The sequence below is a fragment of the Aphelocoma coerulescens genome, chromosome 3, assembly GCF_041296385.1.
Source record: "Aphelocoma coerulescens isolate FSJ_1873_10779 chromosome 3, UR_Acoe_1.0, whole genome shotgun sequence".
NCBI lineage: Eukaryota > Metazoa > Chordata > Aves > Passeriformes > Corvidae > Aphelocoma > Aphelocoma coerulescens.
In genome coordinates this window covers 75,065,892-75,083,046 of record NC_091016.1, presented here as the reverse complement: position 1 = coordinate 75,083,046, position 17,155 = coordinate 75,065,892, and the positions used below count along the sequence as shown (strand labels likewise).

The window sequence follows — 17,155 nt, the reverse complement described above, 5'->3', positions numbered from 1 at the left end:
TTTAGTCTCTCAGCAGGAGACTTTTTTGTTTTCTAAACCAGAACTAGACAATGGTTTCCTTTTGCCTTCCTTGAGGCAAACGCTTTCACAGGTACACAGACCATTAAATCAGTTTTCTGGTCTATTAATACCCAAAGGTTGCATTCTTCAGGGGAGCTGCCAAACTGCTCATCAAGGTGCCACAAAACATTAGCTGAACCTATCAGGTTCCCCACAAACAGAGCAGTCTCCATGACTTGAAGCGTGCCTTTATCTCCACGAAATTCAGACCTTTGACACCAAGAAAAGGAGGAGAAAAGCAGCAGCTGCCCCCAAAGGGGGAGTAACTGACACAAAGCAGGAAAAGAAATATGCACATACTAAAATGTAATTAAATACCGTTGTTCGTACTATCCACTTTCCCTTGCCATTTGGAAATTTTCCAAGTATACTGAACCCATTCATTTACAAAACAAACGACCCAGCATTGTTAGCACATCCTGCAGACTTAATTTACATAAGGAAGGCAATCTACTGCAGATTTACCTGCTGTAAATTGTGCTCATTCAAGATGCTGCGGTATTATTTGCAGCATTATTGTTTAAGGCTTCATTTTTACCCACCTGTGGAGTTGTATTTTGTCTGTTGAATTAAAGGCAACAGAACATCCACTACTACCGTGTTCAGCAGTGGTACTTAGTCGTGGTACTTTGAAACTAAACCTGACTTTGAGCAGCTGGTATTCCAGCAGAACAGACCACTCAGGGAAGCTGGTGTGGTTGTTGGGAAGATGTTTCATGATTCCTTTCTTGCCTCCAGCTTTGGTCACTTCTGTCACATGCCAGATACTGGACAAAAAAGAACCATGAAAAATTCACTTTTGTAACAAAATTTATTTCTGCTCTGTGGATACAAATCCCAAACATCAACAAACAAATTCCAGTGGAAAAATACCAGTCATTAACAATGAAAACTTTTATTATTATTTAATAAATAGAACTTTGGCATTCAAAATTCTAGCTGTAAACCCTACTTTAAAAAAAATTACAAAAAGAGGCAAGAACAACAAGCCTAAAGCTGAGCCAGCCAGTGGCTCCTTTACTTTTTACAATGAACACATTGTGATTAAGTCATGACAACTCTATTTACATATGAGGTATTCTGAGCAGTTCAAAAATTGAACCCAATTTACAAAACTACCAGTCTTCAGGGACTGATCCAGTACATATGTCAGCTGTGCTTTAAAAAGAGAGCTCCAGACACTCCTCCCCACTGAACCAATGATATACTGTAATTAATACACACAGAAAAAACACATTATGATTTGTGTTTCCTGCTCACACATCATATTCAAAGAAGCTGCATACTACAACCAGCCTAACATTCGAAGTGTACACCGAGTACCTAGTTTCAGTACTTCTGTTTCTAGACATTATGCAAGAGTTCTTACTACAAAAGCTTATTAACAAAGTAATGGCAAGTGAGAAGAAAACAAGGTGCAGTCATCAGCATCCTAACAACTTATCTGAAGTTCAAAGGGAATATATATTTACTTCAGGCTAAAAAGGCACAAAGGTATACTGCTGTGGAATTAATATTGCTAATGAGCTACCAGAATAAATCATCCCTTTAGGTAACAACCACTGATCTGTTTGCAGTCTAAGAATGCAGATTAGTTCAGAAGATCTTTCCTCCCCTCAGCAGAACTCGTCATATCAATGAGAAGAGCACAATTATACTTCCAACTGCACCTGCATCACACCACTGAGAAGGACAAGGAAAACTGGAGCAAATCATGCCCTGGTGGAGAGACCGCAGCATGCTGTCACTGCCCATGCTATGGCAGCAGGTCGTAGGAGGAAAGAGTTTGCTTTCTTCCTTTCCTTGTGCTCCTACCCTTCTCAAGAAAAAAGTCCAAAAAATTGTTTGAAACAAAAGACAGGTAGTGAGGGCAAAAGAAGGAAGGAAACCTTTTGAAGTGAAAAGGACGGAACTTCAGCTCTTGAATGACTTCACCACCATCATCAGTTTCAAATGCTGGAGCCCGAGTGGGTGGTTACAGCAAATCTCCACAATTTCACACACCTGTCATACCACAGAGCTGCACAGCGGAGTTCAGCAACCTAAATCACATTTACATGACTCAGCTGCATTACTTCTCCATAGTAAATACTTCTATATAGTGAATACATCATCTATAGCTTGTCTGAAGACGGTTGCTTTCCATGTCTTTTTCAAAATACATTCTTAAATACAGTAGTTACTGTAAATATCTTCTAGAGGATCATATAAATTCAATCTGAAACTGTACAAAATGTTACTGTACAGTTTGCTGACAGCCAGAACGGTCCAGTACCCATTCATCTGCAGCTGTTTTTCAGCCCTTGGGATTGTCTAATAGCTACAGCAAAAAGTTGTCATGACTAAATCGAAGCAATTCCAATGTTAACATTCGTTAATCACCTCTGTATTAAATATGCTGAATGAGACCACACACACTACATTTTAACCATTTAAACAGTCATGCATATCTTAGACAAAGCTTATTCCATTTAGAGGCATCTGTAAACTGATGCATATATAGTAATTGCTACCACTACAACAGGCCAAATTTTAAGAAATCAAAGCAAAATACTGTATCGCTGTGAATAGTCAATTGGTAGTCTGCATCTTTGGCTCATACATCCATCATTTACCTCCCTATTTTAAGTTGACTGAGGCAGATAAACTCAGGGGGTTTTAAAATCAAGTGCTTTCAAGTCAACATAAACATTACAGGCTCTGTAACAAAAACATTAGAACACAAGATTACAGCACTGCAATCAAAGTATTATGAATAAAATGGGATCTCCTCCCAGAGGGACTTTCAACTAATACTTGAAGAGCATAAAAGCTCTGAAGTGCTTTGCAAATATAAACTACTGATCTCAACTCTGCAGTACAGTATCACCATTTAGCAGGAGGGACAGTGGAGGCACACCAGCCAAGTGACAAGCTTCATAGTTCAAAGTGACTCAAAAGATCTCCTGCTCCCCTCTAATTGCTCTATTAAACTCCTTGTTATTTCTATCAAATGTAGAAAAATGTGGGTTTTGGTAATTTTTTATAGGTACAACACTGCCATCTAAGGAAGCAATAATGTGTAACTTGGGTGTTTCCTCTCTCCCTAATATTTTTTATTTATTATGTGAAATGCTATTGTTGAATTCTGATAGGAGACAGATGCCATAAACTGAAGACTACTTCACTGCAGGGACAAACCCAACCAACCACACCATAGGAACAAGCTGAGGCCTTAGTCACAAAAGCCAGCACTGTCAAGAGGCACAGCAAACTGTGCAAGCCCATTGGTACAAAGATCCTTGTTTTCAGTTTTGCACTAGTATAAAAGTACACCTTCGATGCAGCAGGTGTGTATTAATATGGAATTAATATTGCTAACGAGCTACCGGAATGAATCATTCCTTCAGATAACAACCACTGATCTGTTTGCAGTCTAAGAATGGAGATTAGTTCAGAAGATCTTTTCCCCACTCAGAGCAGAACATGTCTTATCAATGAGAAGAGCACAATTATACTTCCAACTCCACCTGCATCACACCACTGAGAAGGACAAGGAAAACTGGAGCAAATCATGCCCTAGTGGAGAGACCACAGCGTGCCTACAGAAACAGCACAAAAATTTAAAATAAAATGGCCTCATTTTTTTTCCTTGAAGTAGACACTAGATAACCTCACTTGAGATTTCATCTAGACACTGTTTTAGTGCTCACAGGAGCTGAACCAGTCAGATTAATCTATCTGATAACTCCATGTAACAGTAATATAAACAGCAACACTACTGTTCACAAATTAGTCCAAGTCTAGTTTCAGAATAGAGAAAACTGTCAAATAAATAAATCCATACAGCTAAAAACAATTAAACCACTAAATTATAAAAACAACATTAACAGTAACTGTTAAACAATGAACAGAAAGCAAAACATCACCAAGTCAGAAAACTGAAGATACTCACTTTTGCCATAAAAATGTTACCTTAGAATTAACTTGGTTTGAATTGCTATGCTTTCCAAGAGATTTCTGCTGTTATCCCCACTCCAGATCACTTGACTGACTTGCACCTTTAGGCATCTGAAACCTTCTTGTAATACCATACGAGTAAGTGATGCATGTATTTTTCTTAACAGTGTGATTTAAAAGTGGTTTTGCTCTTTGCAAGTTTTTGTTTCCTTCAGTTAAATACAATTTTCCATCATGCATAACTGTGCAGCTAACTTGCAGTGATGTTCCAGGAAATGTCACCTGTCCCATGGGAGCTAAACAGCACTGCCAAGTGACACTCACTGAGTAAGCTGTGAAACATGAGCTTACTATTTTATGTAATTACTTCCTACAAAAATGGAGAAATCAAGAATTCCCCAACAATGTGGAAAATTTTTCAGTCCTCAGATAACCAAGTACTTTATACTGCTAACTGGAAACATTCTGTTTTGAGCCTTAATTTTGCCAAGGGTCAAACACCCTTTTTGTAGCTGTGGTAAAAATGGCTGAGGTGGTGCACAATCTTACCAGAGGCCTTCAGGAACAGAACACAGACCAGCAACATTTTGAAATGGAAAAGACCTAAGGGGAAAAATAAGTACAAATGCTAAAATACAGTTGTTGGTTGTTTTGGGGTTTTTTTCTTGCAGTCATGGAGTATGCTGCAGTTTTATGCCTTAGAGCTTCTCTGGGTTTGTCAGACTTTGTACTATTGAAATTCCTTAGAGCAACATGAGGGTGTTTCAAATAATCTATATTTTATGGACTTGTTTGCATAAAGGAGTTAAACTTGCGGTTTTTCTGCTACTGGACAAAGAAAGGTAGACATCCATTACTAAAAACATCTTTCTTATATGGTAGTTTTTGACATTTAGGAGAGAAACTACTTTTTGAGTGCTTCAAGATTGTTCCAATTGCAATTCGTAGAGTGAAGTGCAGTGGCAGAAGCCTCGGGCTTCACCATGTACAGCTATGGGTTCTTTGACCCTCTCCCTTAAGATCTGAACACAGATAATGCCACACAAACCCTTGATGAAGGAAAGGACTGAGCATTGTAGCAGCATAGCTGTTTTGAAGCTCTGATTCCAAAACAAGGCAAAGTAATAAAATGAGCCCAAATGAAGGAAACAGAGTGTCCAACTGAATCATTCTTCACAGCTTGTTCCTACATTCAGTAGTTTGGAGAAAGGTTTGTTGCAGTTTGTACCACTGTTCACACAATGACTGCCCCCTGCACACCAGACTCCCGAGATCAATCACGCACAGCCCTCAGAGATGCGTGTCTGGTGCTACTTGCAGCCTTCCCATATGGCTCCTTAATGGAAATGCAAAGACCTGTGACACAGCAGGACTCAGTAAGTTGTTTGCTACTAGCTGGAGTGTTGTCATTGAGTGATGCAGTTGTCCCCCATGTCCTGAGCATAGCGGTCCGACATTATAGTCCTTAACTCATCAATATCCTTCCGCAGCTGACAAACGTCCAAGAGCTTCTTCGAAAGGGTCTCTGTGCTGTGGTAATTTTCACTCTCTTCAGATGAACAGCTCAGTGCTACGAAAAACAACACCCAAGGTTAAAGCTCCAGCAGCTGTGTCCTGTGAATACTGCAACTAGTCACCACTTGGAAATAAGCAGCAGGTCATTTTAACTACAGCATGCTTCAGTGTGATTAAAAGTCTACAAAATGTGGTACCATGTGAACCTAATTCAGAGCCCATCAGTGTTTCTCTGAAAGACATGCTTTTCTGTTTACACCAAGAGCTGGACTTGCTGAAGTCTGAGGAATCAGAACGGCAGTGGAAAATAATGGATAGAGCAACCATTTTCTAGAGACTTTGGGTGTTTCTGTAGTCACCCAGAAAAGAGGGCTAGCAGGTGTACTGCAGCTCTTGCTGCACAAGAACTACACTTTACCTTTCTACCTTGTGATGGTTCAGTTCAGCAACCTGTCCACCTGATGAATTCTAATTAACATTCAGAAAACGTTAGAATATGATACATTCAGGTCAACAAAACCAGCTTGTTAGAAGGAAAGACCTAACACAAACTTTGTCTGACTGGTTTTAGGGCACGCTTCTCATTTCCTGGTTAAATTTAACAGCTTAGTAAATGCTGAAGACTAGATGAACAGCACTAAAGATGAAGTTATCAGGCAGAAGGCTTATGGAAAACACCTGGACATCCCCACTCCCAAACCAGACATATACATATTCAAACACTAGATGGATATTGCTATCACTTGACCCCAAGGGCTTTAAAACAAAAGCACAAGATGTGTTTAGCATCTCTTAACCCTCACAGCAGCTGCAGTGTGTCTCAGGAGGGACAGACACCTGGCTGCACACCTTTCTTTTCTAGAGCAGTGAGCATATCCACGATTGGGTGCACACAAAGAGCCAGCTACCTGCTCTCCTGACTTGGCAAGGACCTGTGTAGCCACATGCAATTAGTGGCCCAGAGGCATAGGAGCCCAGCTTTTCCTGAGAGCTCCATGAGTTCACGCACTACTGCTCCATCTGCATAGCAAGGGGACACAAGTTTGTCCAGCTGGCAAGTCCAAGCATCACGTTAGCTAAACTGTTATTCCTTTGTGTCAAAACATTTATTAAACACTGGAAAGCCAACACCACTTACATCTGATTCCCAGCAGTAAGGAAAGGTTAGGCTCCTTGCCCTGAGCTCTCTGGGTAAGAATACTGCACAGTGCTTTCAAGTCAAACAAGCAATGGGACATTTCCTTGAACAACTGGTCTGCTACAGGCATCTTCTCAGACACTGGCTGCCTGGACTGCTCCACCAGCCGCATCTGCTCCTTCAGGCAGGCATTCTCTTCCATCAGTCTTTGGTTCTTTGTGAAAAGCGAATAGAAAAAATGGTAAAGTCAGTCTGCAGCATTCACTGTAGCAGAAAGTTTCAAACCACAAATAGTACAATTCAAAATTATTAATTTCCAAACATATAATCAGTATTTCTGTACCCGCCCAAAGAACAGCATATAGACAGCTTTTACATGGCTATTTCATGTTTCCATTACTTAGCCATCTTCACCCTTCAAGTTCTCACTTCTTGAGGTAGGGGTGGTATGCATTATAAATCTGCATGGGAGCCAGGACAGTCAAGTATGTAATTAAGCTCATAAAGCCCTACCAAGGGATCTTCGAATCATTCTGTAAGGTTCTTCCTGGCTCTGGTGTGGTCAGGGATTGGGTTACTGGTGCTATTTTACTTACTTCAGAGAGAGTTTTATTCAATTGCTCTATATGTCTGTCTTTTTCCTCAAGCTCATTTGTCATCTTCTGAATTATCAGCTTTTCTTGTGAAAGCTTCTCTTGCATAGACTGAAAAGAATGAAAACACAGGTTAATGATCTTAAATAACCACAAATAAAGAAACCACTAAAATATGGAATCACCCGCTGTCAATTCCCCAATTTTCAACCACAGAGTTCAAACTGAGAAATCATGAGATACTGCCAAAATGGAATTTTCAGGGTGAATGCAGCATGACCACAGGTGTCTTTACTCTTGAAAGTATTCATATTTATTCCACTACTTGGCTTTTAAATCTATAGATATGTCTTTCCAGGTCATCTGGCAAAATTCAGAAAGAAGAATACTCAAGCCATCTTATCTGAATACTAACAATGAATAGAGACTATATAAACTCCTGATGCTTTCAAACAGAGAGATCTCTTCAGCTGTGACTTGCTACCTGTAAGATTTATCAGTGCTGACGAGAAGGCAGGGAGTAATGAGAGGCAAGGCAAGACCAACACTAAGTGAAGTTTTTAAAGGCCTGGCTGGTCACAGAAGGTGTTGCATTGACAAAATTTCCCTGCACATTCAGCTTGACACCACATAAGCAGTGGGGAGTCAGTACTCAGTCATACTCTTTGCAAAACTGGAAAACAATGGTGATAACAGTTACAGACTTAATATGGACTAAAAAACCCTCAACACTTTCTTTTCATGTCAGCATTAAGAATGAGCAGACAGAACCAGAAATGACTACTTGTTTTTAAAACCATTTTCATACACTTGATCTGCTGCTCTTTTCACCCACAGCATGTCCCTCAAAAGGAAGTGCTGAAGTAATGTGTATCCTAAAGATAAGCTCTTTGAGAAAGCACAGCTACACACGCCAGTGGGGGGAAGGAGGCAAAGGAAACCCTGGGCCAGGAGAGGGAAGGAAATAACTGCTTCAGGCATTTCCTTTACGTGCTTGCAGATGAGCAGAACCTGTAGTGGTGTTGAATCATTGCTTTTTAGAAACACTATCTACTGAGAAAAATAGCCATCACTAAGTTAGACTGAAGGTCCTTCTAGCTTCATCTGTGGCATACAGATGTCATACTTAAAAAGCATGAAGTGAACAGGGCAATGCAGTTGCCCAAAACACCTTCCCAGCTTCCAAATATCTTCCAATTTTAACAGTCTTTGATGAAGATCAAGTTCAGGGACACCCAGAGCCCCAGCTAGGATAGATGCATTAGTATGACCACTTACACGTTTCATGTTTACATCATCAACAAAGGTTTGACTGTGCAGCCTTCTGGAGGGTGGGAGGTGGTAGGGAAGACAGGGTGAGAACTATTAACCTTCCCCAGTGTATTTGCAGAACTACATCTGCCATTAAATTTGCATGCAAACTAAGCAAAAAACAACTTTTAGAATATTCCAAGCAATGTGCACATGTTCAGCTCAAGAACTGAGTTCCATGTACTGGGAACTACTAGAAGTAGAAATCAGTGTTTATTTTTAAGAGATACACCTAAGATCTTTCATTCTCTGTTACCCTCATCATAAAGCTCAGAAAAAGCACATGTGCTTAACAGCTTGGCTGAACCTATAGTGCTAGGATTTCCACGTTCCTCAGGGTGCTATGAATTCTCCGTACTTCACCCTTCATTCCTCCATATGCTTTCCAAAGTTACAACTTGGTGGCAATATTCCCAGCCTGGCACAGTTGGGGTTTATTGTGACTGACAAGATTGACAGATGTACTTCGGGTAACATAGGCATTGTACAATCTGACTTACTTCTACTCTCTTTTTTGGTAGTAGCTTTGTGGTATCTAAATTAATCATGTAAATATGAATTTCTTTTTTAAAACACCACTGCCATCTACAATTTTGCCCTTTCTAAAGATGCACTATATATGCAGCACAGCATCTTGTCAAGACCAACTGGAATTTTAATCCCTCTCACTCAGAACAACAAATCAATGAAGAAAAACCACACAAGGAAGATCAAAATAATTTCACCACGATTATGAGCAAATAGAAACTAATATTGCTTTATACAACTGCTGTCTGAAACAGAATTTGTTTTCAGCTTGCAAGTTAAAAAGACTGAACTGAAATACATTCTCAAGCATAAGTTTACAATGTGGCAGAAGACAGGGAATAAAATGAGATCAGCTTAGCTGAAGATAAATTCCACCTCTGTGCTGATAAGGGATTTCAATCTCTAATGAACTAATTTTCAATGATTACCAAGTCACAAGTATGGTAGGCCAGGGAGATCAAGGATACAAAGAAGCTGCTATAATCTACCAGTAATTTGAGGGCTGACACCATTTCAAAATCTTATTTTCTGTCCTTATATAAAATACCTCAAGAGGAAAAGTAAGCGAAAGTCCTGGAGAACAGAACAGTACCCTGTTCACAGACAGTCACAACTATTCAGCATTTCCCAATCCAGCTCCCTAAAGTCATGTCAGGCTAAACACACAAAACACTGAAGATCACTAGTCTCAAGATAAAGGTGTTGGTGAGAAAAAGACCAGAAAGTTTAGGAAACGGGAAAAGATTTAGGTTGATGATAATACATTTAGCAAGTTGCGTGTATTTCTGATAAGCCCAACATATATATGGAGTACATCTGTAAATAATCTTAACAAAAAGGGACAGAGAACCTCAGAAAGGTTATGAAGTTCAAGCTGAATTTCTTTTTAACTATACAACACCTGAAACAACATTTGCCTGTGTCACAATTTTTGCATATACCAGTCTGCTCCATGCAAACATTTCAGTTTGATAAAATTAGTCTTCTCAAACCTTGAGAAGCTTAAATGATTCCATTTCCTTTTCAGTTAACATACATACATCATGTTGCAACTTTAATTCTCCTACTGCTTCTCTACAAATACACTTCATACACTGCAATCTAATCAAACAAATACATGGCTGTTGACAGGAATCAGGCCTCCTATTTACTGTGGCAGAGAAAGGAAGCAATTTAGCGGTGGAAGACAACTTTTAATAGGCAAATGACATTCTAGAAGAGGAATGTGGAAACTAGAGTTTGGCTTCAAGATTTGCTGAAAGCAGATGTTTGGGCTTTTTTAAATGCTCAGCTTTTTCTATGGCAAGTAATACTTTCTCCCTAAAAGCTAGATAATGTTTCTTTTTCTCCACAACAAACAGTGGTCAATAAGTAACTTAACACTCTGCTAATCAGATCTAGAAAGCTGCAGCTGACTCCTTACTGACAACCTCTGCTGTCTAGAAAAATCTCTGGCTCCAAGCTAGGTGCCCAAGATCCACCAAGACAGTTAAGGTATCTAAATGTCAGAAACCAGTTGAACAGGGTTCAATTTGCCTAAATGATGTCAAATGTGAAGTGGGATGATTTAGAAAGGCACCTGTCTTTTCTAACAAACTGAACAATGAAGCCCCTAAGCAATATTGCTTTTGTACTTTGGATGATACACTAGACCAGCAGAATAATGATGTGACATAGCAACAGTTTTTCACTTTTTGATGAGTATCAGTTAAGTGCTAAACCACAGAAACACAATGACTATACCATGAGCCTGCAAGAGAACATGGGTCGACTACAGTCCGTAAGACTTAAGTTTTTGGAATTTCTCCCTTTGACTCCTATTCAGAAAGATAAAAAAAAAAAAACTCAACTTTAGCAATGTTATTCTTATGAACTAAAAATGCACACAGTAAACAAGAGAATATACACTTTTCCTTACCTGCATGTCCAAAATCAGTCCAGTTATCTGATTTTGTTGGTTGTCTATGACCTAGAATATAAAACAGAGCAATTTAGAAGGCTTGAATCTCTTCAGATCATTGTCTAAAAATCAGCCTAAAGGTGTGTAGCTGTAGATTTTAAATAGCATCTTGAAAAACACAAATGACAAGACAGTTCAACTGACAGAACACAAAATTAATGCAAAATAAATGTACTGAACAGAGACAGACAGCTCCTGAAAAGTCATCTCAATTAGCAACAAATATGTAATTCTTCAGAGAGATATTTATTTCTAAAGTGAAAAAAAACAAAGAAGTGCAGGATTTAAGATTAAAGATGCCATCAGCAGATTATCTGCAGACTAACCTTACTGGCTTTCTCATTCTTCTCTTTGAGACATTCATTCTCACTCTGAAGCTGTTTTGTGTCCAACATTGGAAGCCGGATACCATCTTCCAGGCATTTTTCTACTTTCTGTTGTAAACTGCCATTCAACATGAAAGAAAGATTAAGTGGGCTAATACAAACCAGAGGGTTGTGTGTTCTAGGGAAAATTAGAAACTTGAGCCATCTTCCAACAGCAAAACTACACCTAGGACAATCCAGTCTTATCAATGAGCATGTAATTCATGCACCAACAGTGCACGAATGATACAAAAATTCTAAACTACTCAAGTTGCCATGGCCCTGACAAGGACAGATTCACGCAGATAAATGCAGGTTTTATGCACCATACTCTGTGCTGGGTCTCCCAAAAAGCACAGCTCCAGCATAGATCAGAGGCATCTGTGAACCTTCAAAGCTTTGGGAGCTTTTAAATCAGATTGTCTCACCGGGGCACATACAACTCGATGTGTAGTCCAGAATCAGAGGCTGTGCCCAGTGCTGGTGTCCTCACCCGTCATGCCCTTTGTGACTTGTAGGGGCACAAGGCCATTCCTGCCAGGAATGCTCCCACAGGAGGGCATGGCCTTCAGACCCTTCATTGCTCAACTCAAGCCCATACGTGTAGCTACAGCCTCTGTCAGCTCACCTTCTCTCAGAAAGGAAATACATTTTATTAGTGCTAATCTTGCTGTCTAATTTAGAAACCAGAGGTCACCCCAAATATCTGTAGGCTTTCAGAAAAAACAGAATGATCCCCCTCCAGATTATGAGAGCACGAACACCTTCCATTGGTAAGATGGAAAAAATGTGTCAACAATTTGGCTGGCAAGGTGTCCCAGCCAGCTCGCCTTTCATCATAGAAACCTTTCAGACTCCTGTGGCATGCAGCTTTACCCAATGGAGGGGCAACCAACTGCAGGAACATCCACAGATACTCAAAAGTGATTCTCCCCTGCTTCCCTCTTCTCTTTAAATAAAAAAATTCTTTAAGTAGCTCCCCTGATCTAAAATGGAACATAGTAACAAAGTCTCCATGTCTTACCTGGATAGTCTTGGATATCTTTCCCATTTGTTTTTTCATACTTAGGCAAGTTCAATGACAACATACTAACTAGAGCTAAATCTCCTTGTAAATACCTGTACCCTCGATGAAAAGATAAGAAACAGCTGGAATTTCTTGAAATCTTTGACCCTTCCCTGATATACCCATCAGCCAATATCCAGGGAGTTTTCCCATAGTTCGTGACAGGATCAGTTATAGCCCTACTGACAGCTTCTATATAATGTCCTTTTGCTACACAAGTTTATTCCATCTTCTATGTGCCAGCAGGCTATGACACCATTGCTGGCGTGTCCCACATCCTTAAAGACAGATAGCAAAGAATGTCCTGAGGTAACTTCTCTGTGGTATTAATTACAACTTGCCACACAGCAAGTTGTAAAGCCCTTGTCATGAAAAATCATTAGCCTTGTAATAGATTAAGATTGTAAATAGCATTAGGTCTTGACATGGGGTGGGGAGGCACATCCATTCCAGGGCACAGCCTGAGCTGCTGTTCATACCTCTGCACTGTTGTGACCAGCTCCTTTTCTTTTTTCTTCTGAGCCGCCAGCTGTAATTCTCTCTCTCTGCACTGCGACCGGGCCTCTCCGAGCTTCTTTTCTAACTCAGCCATGGTTTCTTGAAGTTGCTTGTTCTTCTCTTCCAGAATTTGCAGCTAACACAAGGTTACATTAGTCAGACACAGTGTCACACCAGCAGAAGGCCTTGTGGCAGACCACAGCCTTGCAGTGACCTCCTGCATAGCTTCACACCCATGTTGCTTATCTGACCGTGAGAAATCCTAATACCTACAGCTTTCTAAAAGATTGAAATACTTCTCTTCCTAAATGTAAGGGTGAAAAAAAAAAGACATTTTGAAACAGTAAAAGACTTGAGAACAGGCATTAAGGAGCTTACTTAAATTTATAAAAATGTAAAGCAAACCCCCTTTACCTTACCTGTTTAGTCTGTCCTTCTATATCATCCAGTGTTGGAAGGTCAGCCAGGTATTTTTCTAAAGTTTCAATTCGTCTTTGTTTTTCTTTGTTTTGCTCAGACTCTTTCTGGCATTTCTTTTTCAGGCTATTAATATATCGGTCTCTAGTTTTAAGCTAGAAGAAAGAAAGAGTATATGCTTTAGGATAACAGTAAAAAATAAACCTGCTTTGGAAGCAGAGGCTGTTAACTCTCCAAGAATTGTACTCTCAGCTGCATGAAAGGGTTGGCTAAGAGCAGAAAACAAACCCAAAAATTATTAATCCCAACAGCTTCAAGTTACAGGCCCACATGTGATCTCAAACTGCAGCTGCTTCACCTCTGCCCAGAACCATCCATGTGCCTTATGAACTGAAAACATGAACAGTTCAACACTTAAAATACTGTTAATTCTTTCACCCACTGAGATGTTCATGTGCAACAAACAATCAGGATATATTTTAGCTCCTCTGGACTAGGAAAACAACTTAAAACACAAGGACTAAGAACTTAACCTACCAAAAATGGAAGCCAAAACCCTGACTTTGTTGCAGTCTGGCAATCACATCAGAAGGCATCAGAATAGCTGCTTTCTTAAACACCTTTTCTACAGGCACCTTGATTTTCCATAAGTCTGGAAAACACTTTTTGTCTTATGTTACCTTTGTTCATATTCCTGATATTTCTTTTGCTTTATTACCTAGGTCAAAAAAGTGGAAAGAAAGGCAGGAAAAAAGAGTATTTTCCACTGTCCCTCCCTGCCCTCTCTCTCCTTGAGAGCTTTTTGTTCAGTGAACAGAATGAACAAGTTAACAGGCAAATCAAGACTGTGCAGTGAATTGGGACCTAAAGACCACTCTGCTGGCACAAGTACTGCTGCACAGGTCCTCACCACTGCCACTGCCTGCCAGTTCCCACACAGTGAGGAACACAGGCAGGAAAAGCTCAGACAGGAGGAAGCAGCAGTATCCAATTTCTGCCCTTCCTGCCTCAGTGAAAAGCATACTGAGCGTTCACAGGAAATGGTAAGGGAGAATTTTGAGATGAATTATGCATTCTTCTTTGTCTTCCCACCTGACACCTCACGGTATCATATTGCTTGTATTCCTTGAACCTGATTTAATATAATTTAAGCCCAGTAATTAAAGAAGATGAGGGTAACAGTGACAATGCATCTCTAAAACATTTATTAGGAACCCCTTGGTCAATGGCACATTCCTGCTTGCAATAAAGGAAGGCTGTGAGTACATTCAAAACTACCCCTGGGAATTGCTTCGGCCTGGAAAGAAACCCTTTGTCAAAACAGTTCCAAGACCACAGCTGTCTTTTTCTCAGACTAAAGTCCACTCTGCACATCCTAAGAAAACTACAAGAGAAGCACTCCTGCGAAATAGGCATATACAGGCTGGTAAGTGCATCTCAAAGCTTGAGCACCACACTTACAGACCACGCTAAAAATAAGGATTTAATTTTCACAATCTGTGTTTTTCAATGATGTTTTATTTACTCTAATAAACACTTCAAGCTACAAGAATGAGTGGCTCTTTTATTTCTGAAAGCTTAATTGATACCTGGTTAAAACTGTTACCATGATTACCATCTTACCTAGTTTCACTTTTTAGGATATATTCTCTGCAAGTCCAGATTTATCCATTAACAACACCTGAAATCATTATTCTTCTTTTTCTATCACAGATAGTTTAGCTACCTTTTGAAAATAACTCAGACAGCCACATACCAAGTTGCTTTCTAGCAAACATAACATATGATGCTGTAACAGCAACAAAAAGAAATGTGGAACAGGAAAGACACTTACTTTCTCCTCCATCTTCTTTTTCTCTTCACTAGATTTGTTTGAAAGTTGTTTCACAATTTCACTGAGTTGTAATTCCTTGTTCTCAGCTGCTGCAATCTTTCGCTCAAGCTCCTCGAGGTGGGATGCTGATCTTTCTGAAATGTGAGGTTGCAGTGGTGTGCTCTCATACTGTGGTTGCTTATGAAAAGAAATAAAATAATCACACAAATGAACACACACTGTACGCTTGAACTGCAGAGCAGAAAACAGTCCTGCATTGTTTTTGCTGTCAGGAAGGGTGGGGTTTGATTTTTTAAACGTTAAAATACATGGCAACAGCATGTCTTTCAGGAATCTGGAGCAAAAAGACAAAGGAGATGGACACCTTTACACTCGTAACAAATGCATAAGAACATTGTGTGGCCACTTTCCCTCTCAGATTTATGGAAGATGTGATTTTTCTCCTAAAATAAATCCCTATAAATGCAGATAAAAAGCATTTTCAAAACAAATCACTGCCACTGCATTATCATACCACTTCCTGGGAAGAAACACACTAGAAAATGCCTATGAATATATTGTAGTAAGAGATGCTTCAATCTCAAGATCCTCCCAAATCAGAACATCAGTACTAGTCAAACCTTAGAGCTATCACTCCTGGGGTGAGAATGGTGCAGGAACAATCCTGAGACTAGAGCTACAGTCAGAAGGCAGGTCTCCTATCTTTTGTTCTGTATACCAAAACTCCCATCTCCACTGCCCAGAGACAGACAAGCACAAAATGGAAGTCGGTTGCATGTGGGATGAAAAATGAGATGCATCCCATTAGGCTTTCAGTTTCAATATTCTTTTAATAAAATAAATTGGTTACCTTTAAAAATACTGTCTGTATAACTTCTTTAACTAGCGACATTCCTTCAGCAAAGTATTTAGAGATTAAAACCATCATTAGATTTGCTTTTATAAATTTGTCTTACAGAAGGCACACAAATCAAGCAGAAACCCAAATACCTTTCAAACTTTCAAATCTCTTTAAATTACAGAAGAGGCATGCACCTGCTGCTTTATTTGAAGCATAACATACTAAGATGTGCACTAGAAGTTCAGTTTCTGCCATGTTGTTTCTTTTGTTGGTTGTTTGTCTGGGTTTTTTGTTTGCATCTTCTCCCCTGCCCCCCCAAAAAATAAGAATTCTTAATCTAGACAGATTTTGAAGTATTTTGTATAAGAAGATCTGGAAGCATCAAAAGCCACATTCATAGATGTCTCAAAAAGTCTCTGTATACCTAAGTTCACAGTGAGGCTCCACTTGAATTCCTCTGCTGACACACAAACCACATTCTCACCTGATGTTCAGCTGTGTTATTCCAAGTACACAAATAATGTCATGCTGAAGTACCCTAGCTGAGATCCTAGTGCAGTGTTTGTGACAGAAAAAGATAACATAATAAAAGAGGGACAGAAAAGCTATTTCTTGCTGCATATCTGCCTTTCACACTCTCTAGCTGCATTGCCTTTTAGATATGCCAAGGCCTGGAGATGGAATTTGTGTGCTATAAGCAGCCACAGCCCTCATACTGATCTGCACTTCTTGGTGAACCTTTGCTATGTCATCCTTATGCTACTTGATACCTGTGCTAGTTAGATGAAAATTAGGCCAAGTATACTCAAAATACCACCAGACATTCCCTTTGTGTTCCCTAGGAGCACTAGTCCATATCCTTTTCAGGTGTCTTGTCAAGAGGTATTCCACCAGTGTGTTTGCCTTCTCACATCTCCTCCATCTATTCTATCCATAAAGTCTAACCATCCTTTGGGCAGTACCTCCTCCACTTCAGAAAACCTCTCATTAATTATTTTCAGATACTCTCCTATCAAACTATTTTCTCTCCTACTATCTCCCTGCAGGACTACCACACACGCATGCTATTAAACTCTTCTTACAGTGTCAC

At 39.7% G+C, this 17,155-nt stretch overlaps 1 protein-coding gene across 2 annotated transcripts in view; it reads right to left on the bottom strand.

Annotated features, from left to right (window-relative positions):
* Positions 1 to 863: 863 nt before the first annotated feature.
* Positions 864 to 17,155, bottom strand: part of CEP85L (centrosomal protein 85 like) — a 177,923-nt gene continuing 161,631 nt past the window's right edge. For both annotated transcript variants that reach the window (XM_069010908.1, XM_069010907.1), the window contains 8 exons: positions 15,225 to 15,401; positions 13,393 to 13,545; positions 12,955 to 13,109; positions 11,371 to 11,488; positions 11,003 to 11,053; positions 7,249 to 7,356; positions 6,653 to 6,866; positions 864 to 5,569 (listed from right to left, as the gene is read on the bottom strand). In XM_069010908.1, coding sequence (XP_068867009.1) covers positions 5,406 to 5,569; positions 6,653 to 6,866; positions 7,249 to 7,356; positions 11,003 to 11,053; positions 11,371 to 11,488; positions 12,955 to 13,109; positions 13,393 to 13,545; positions 15,225 to 15,401 — 1,140 coding nt within the window. In that variant the 3' untranslated portion in view covers positions 864 to 5,405. The remainder of the gene's footprint in view (positions 5,570 to 6,652; positions 6,867 to 7,248; positions 7,357 to 11,002; positions 11,054 to 11,370; positions 11,489 to 12,954; positions 13,110 to 13,392; positions 13,546 to 15,224; positions 15,402 to 17,155) is intronic.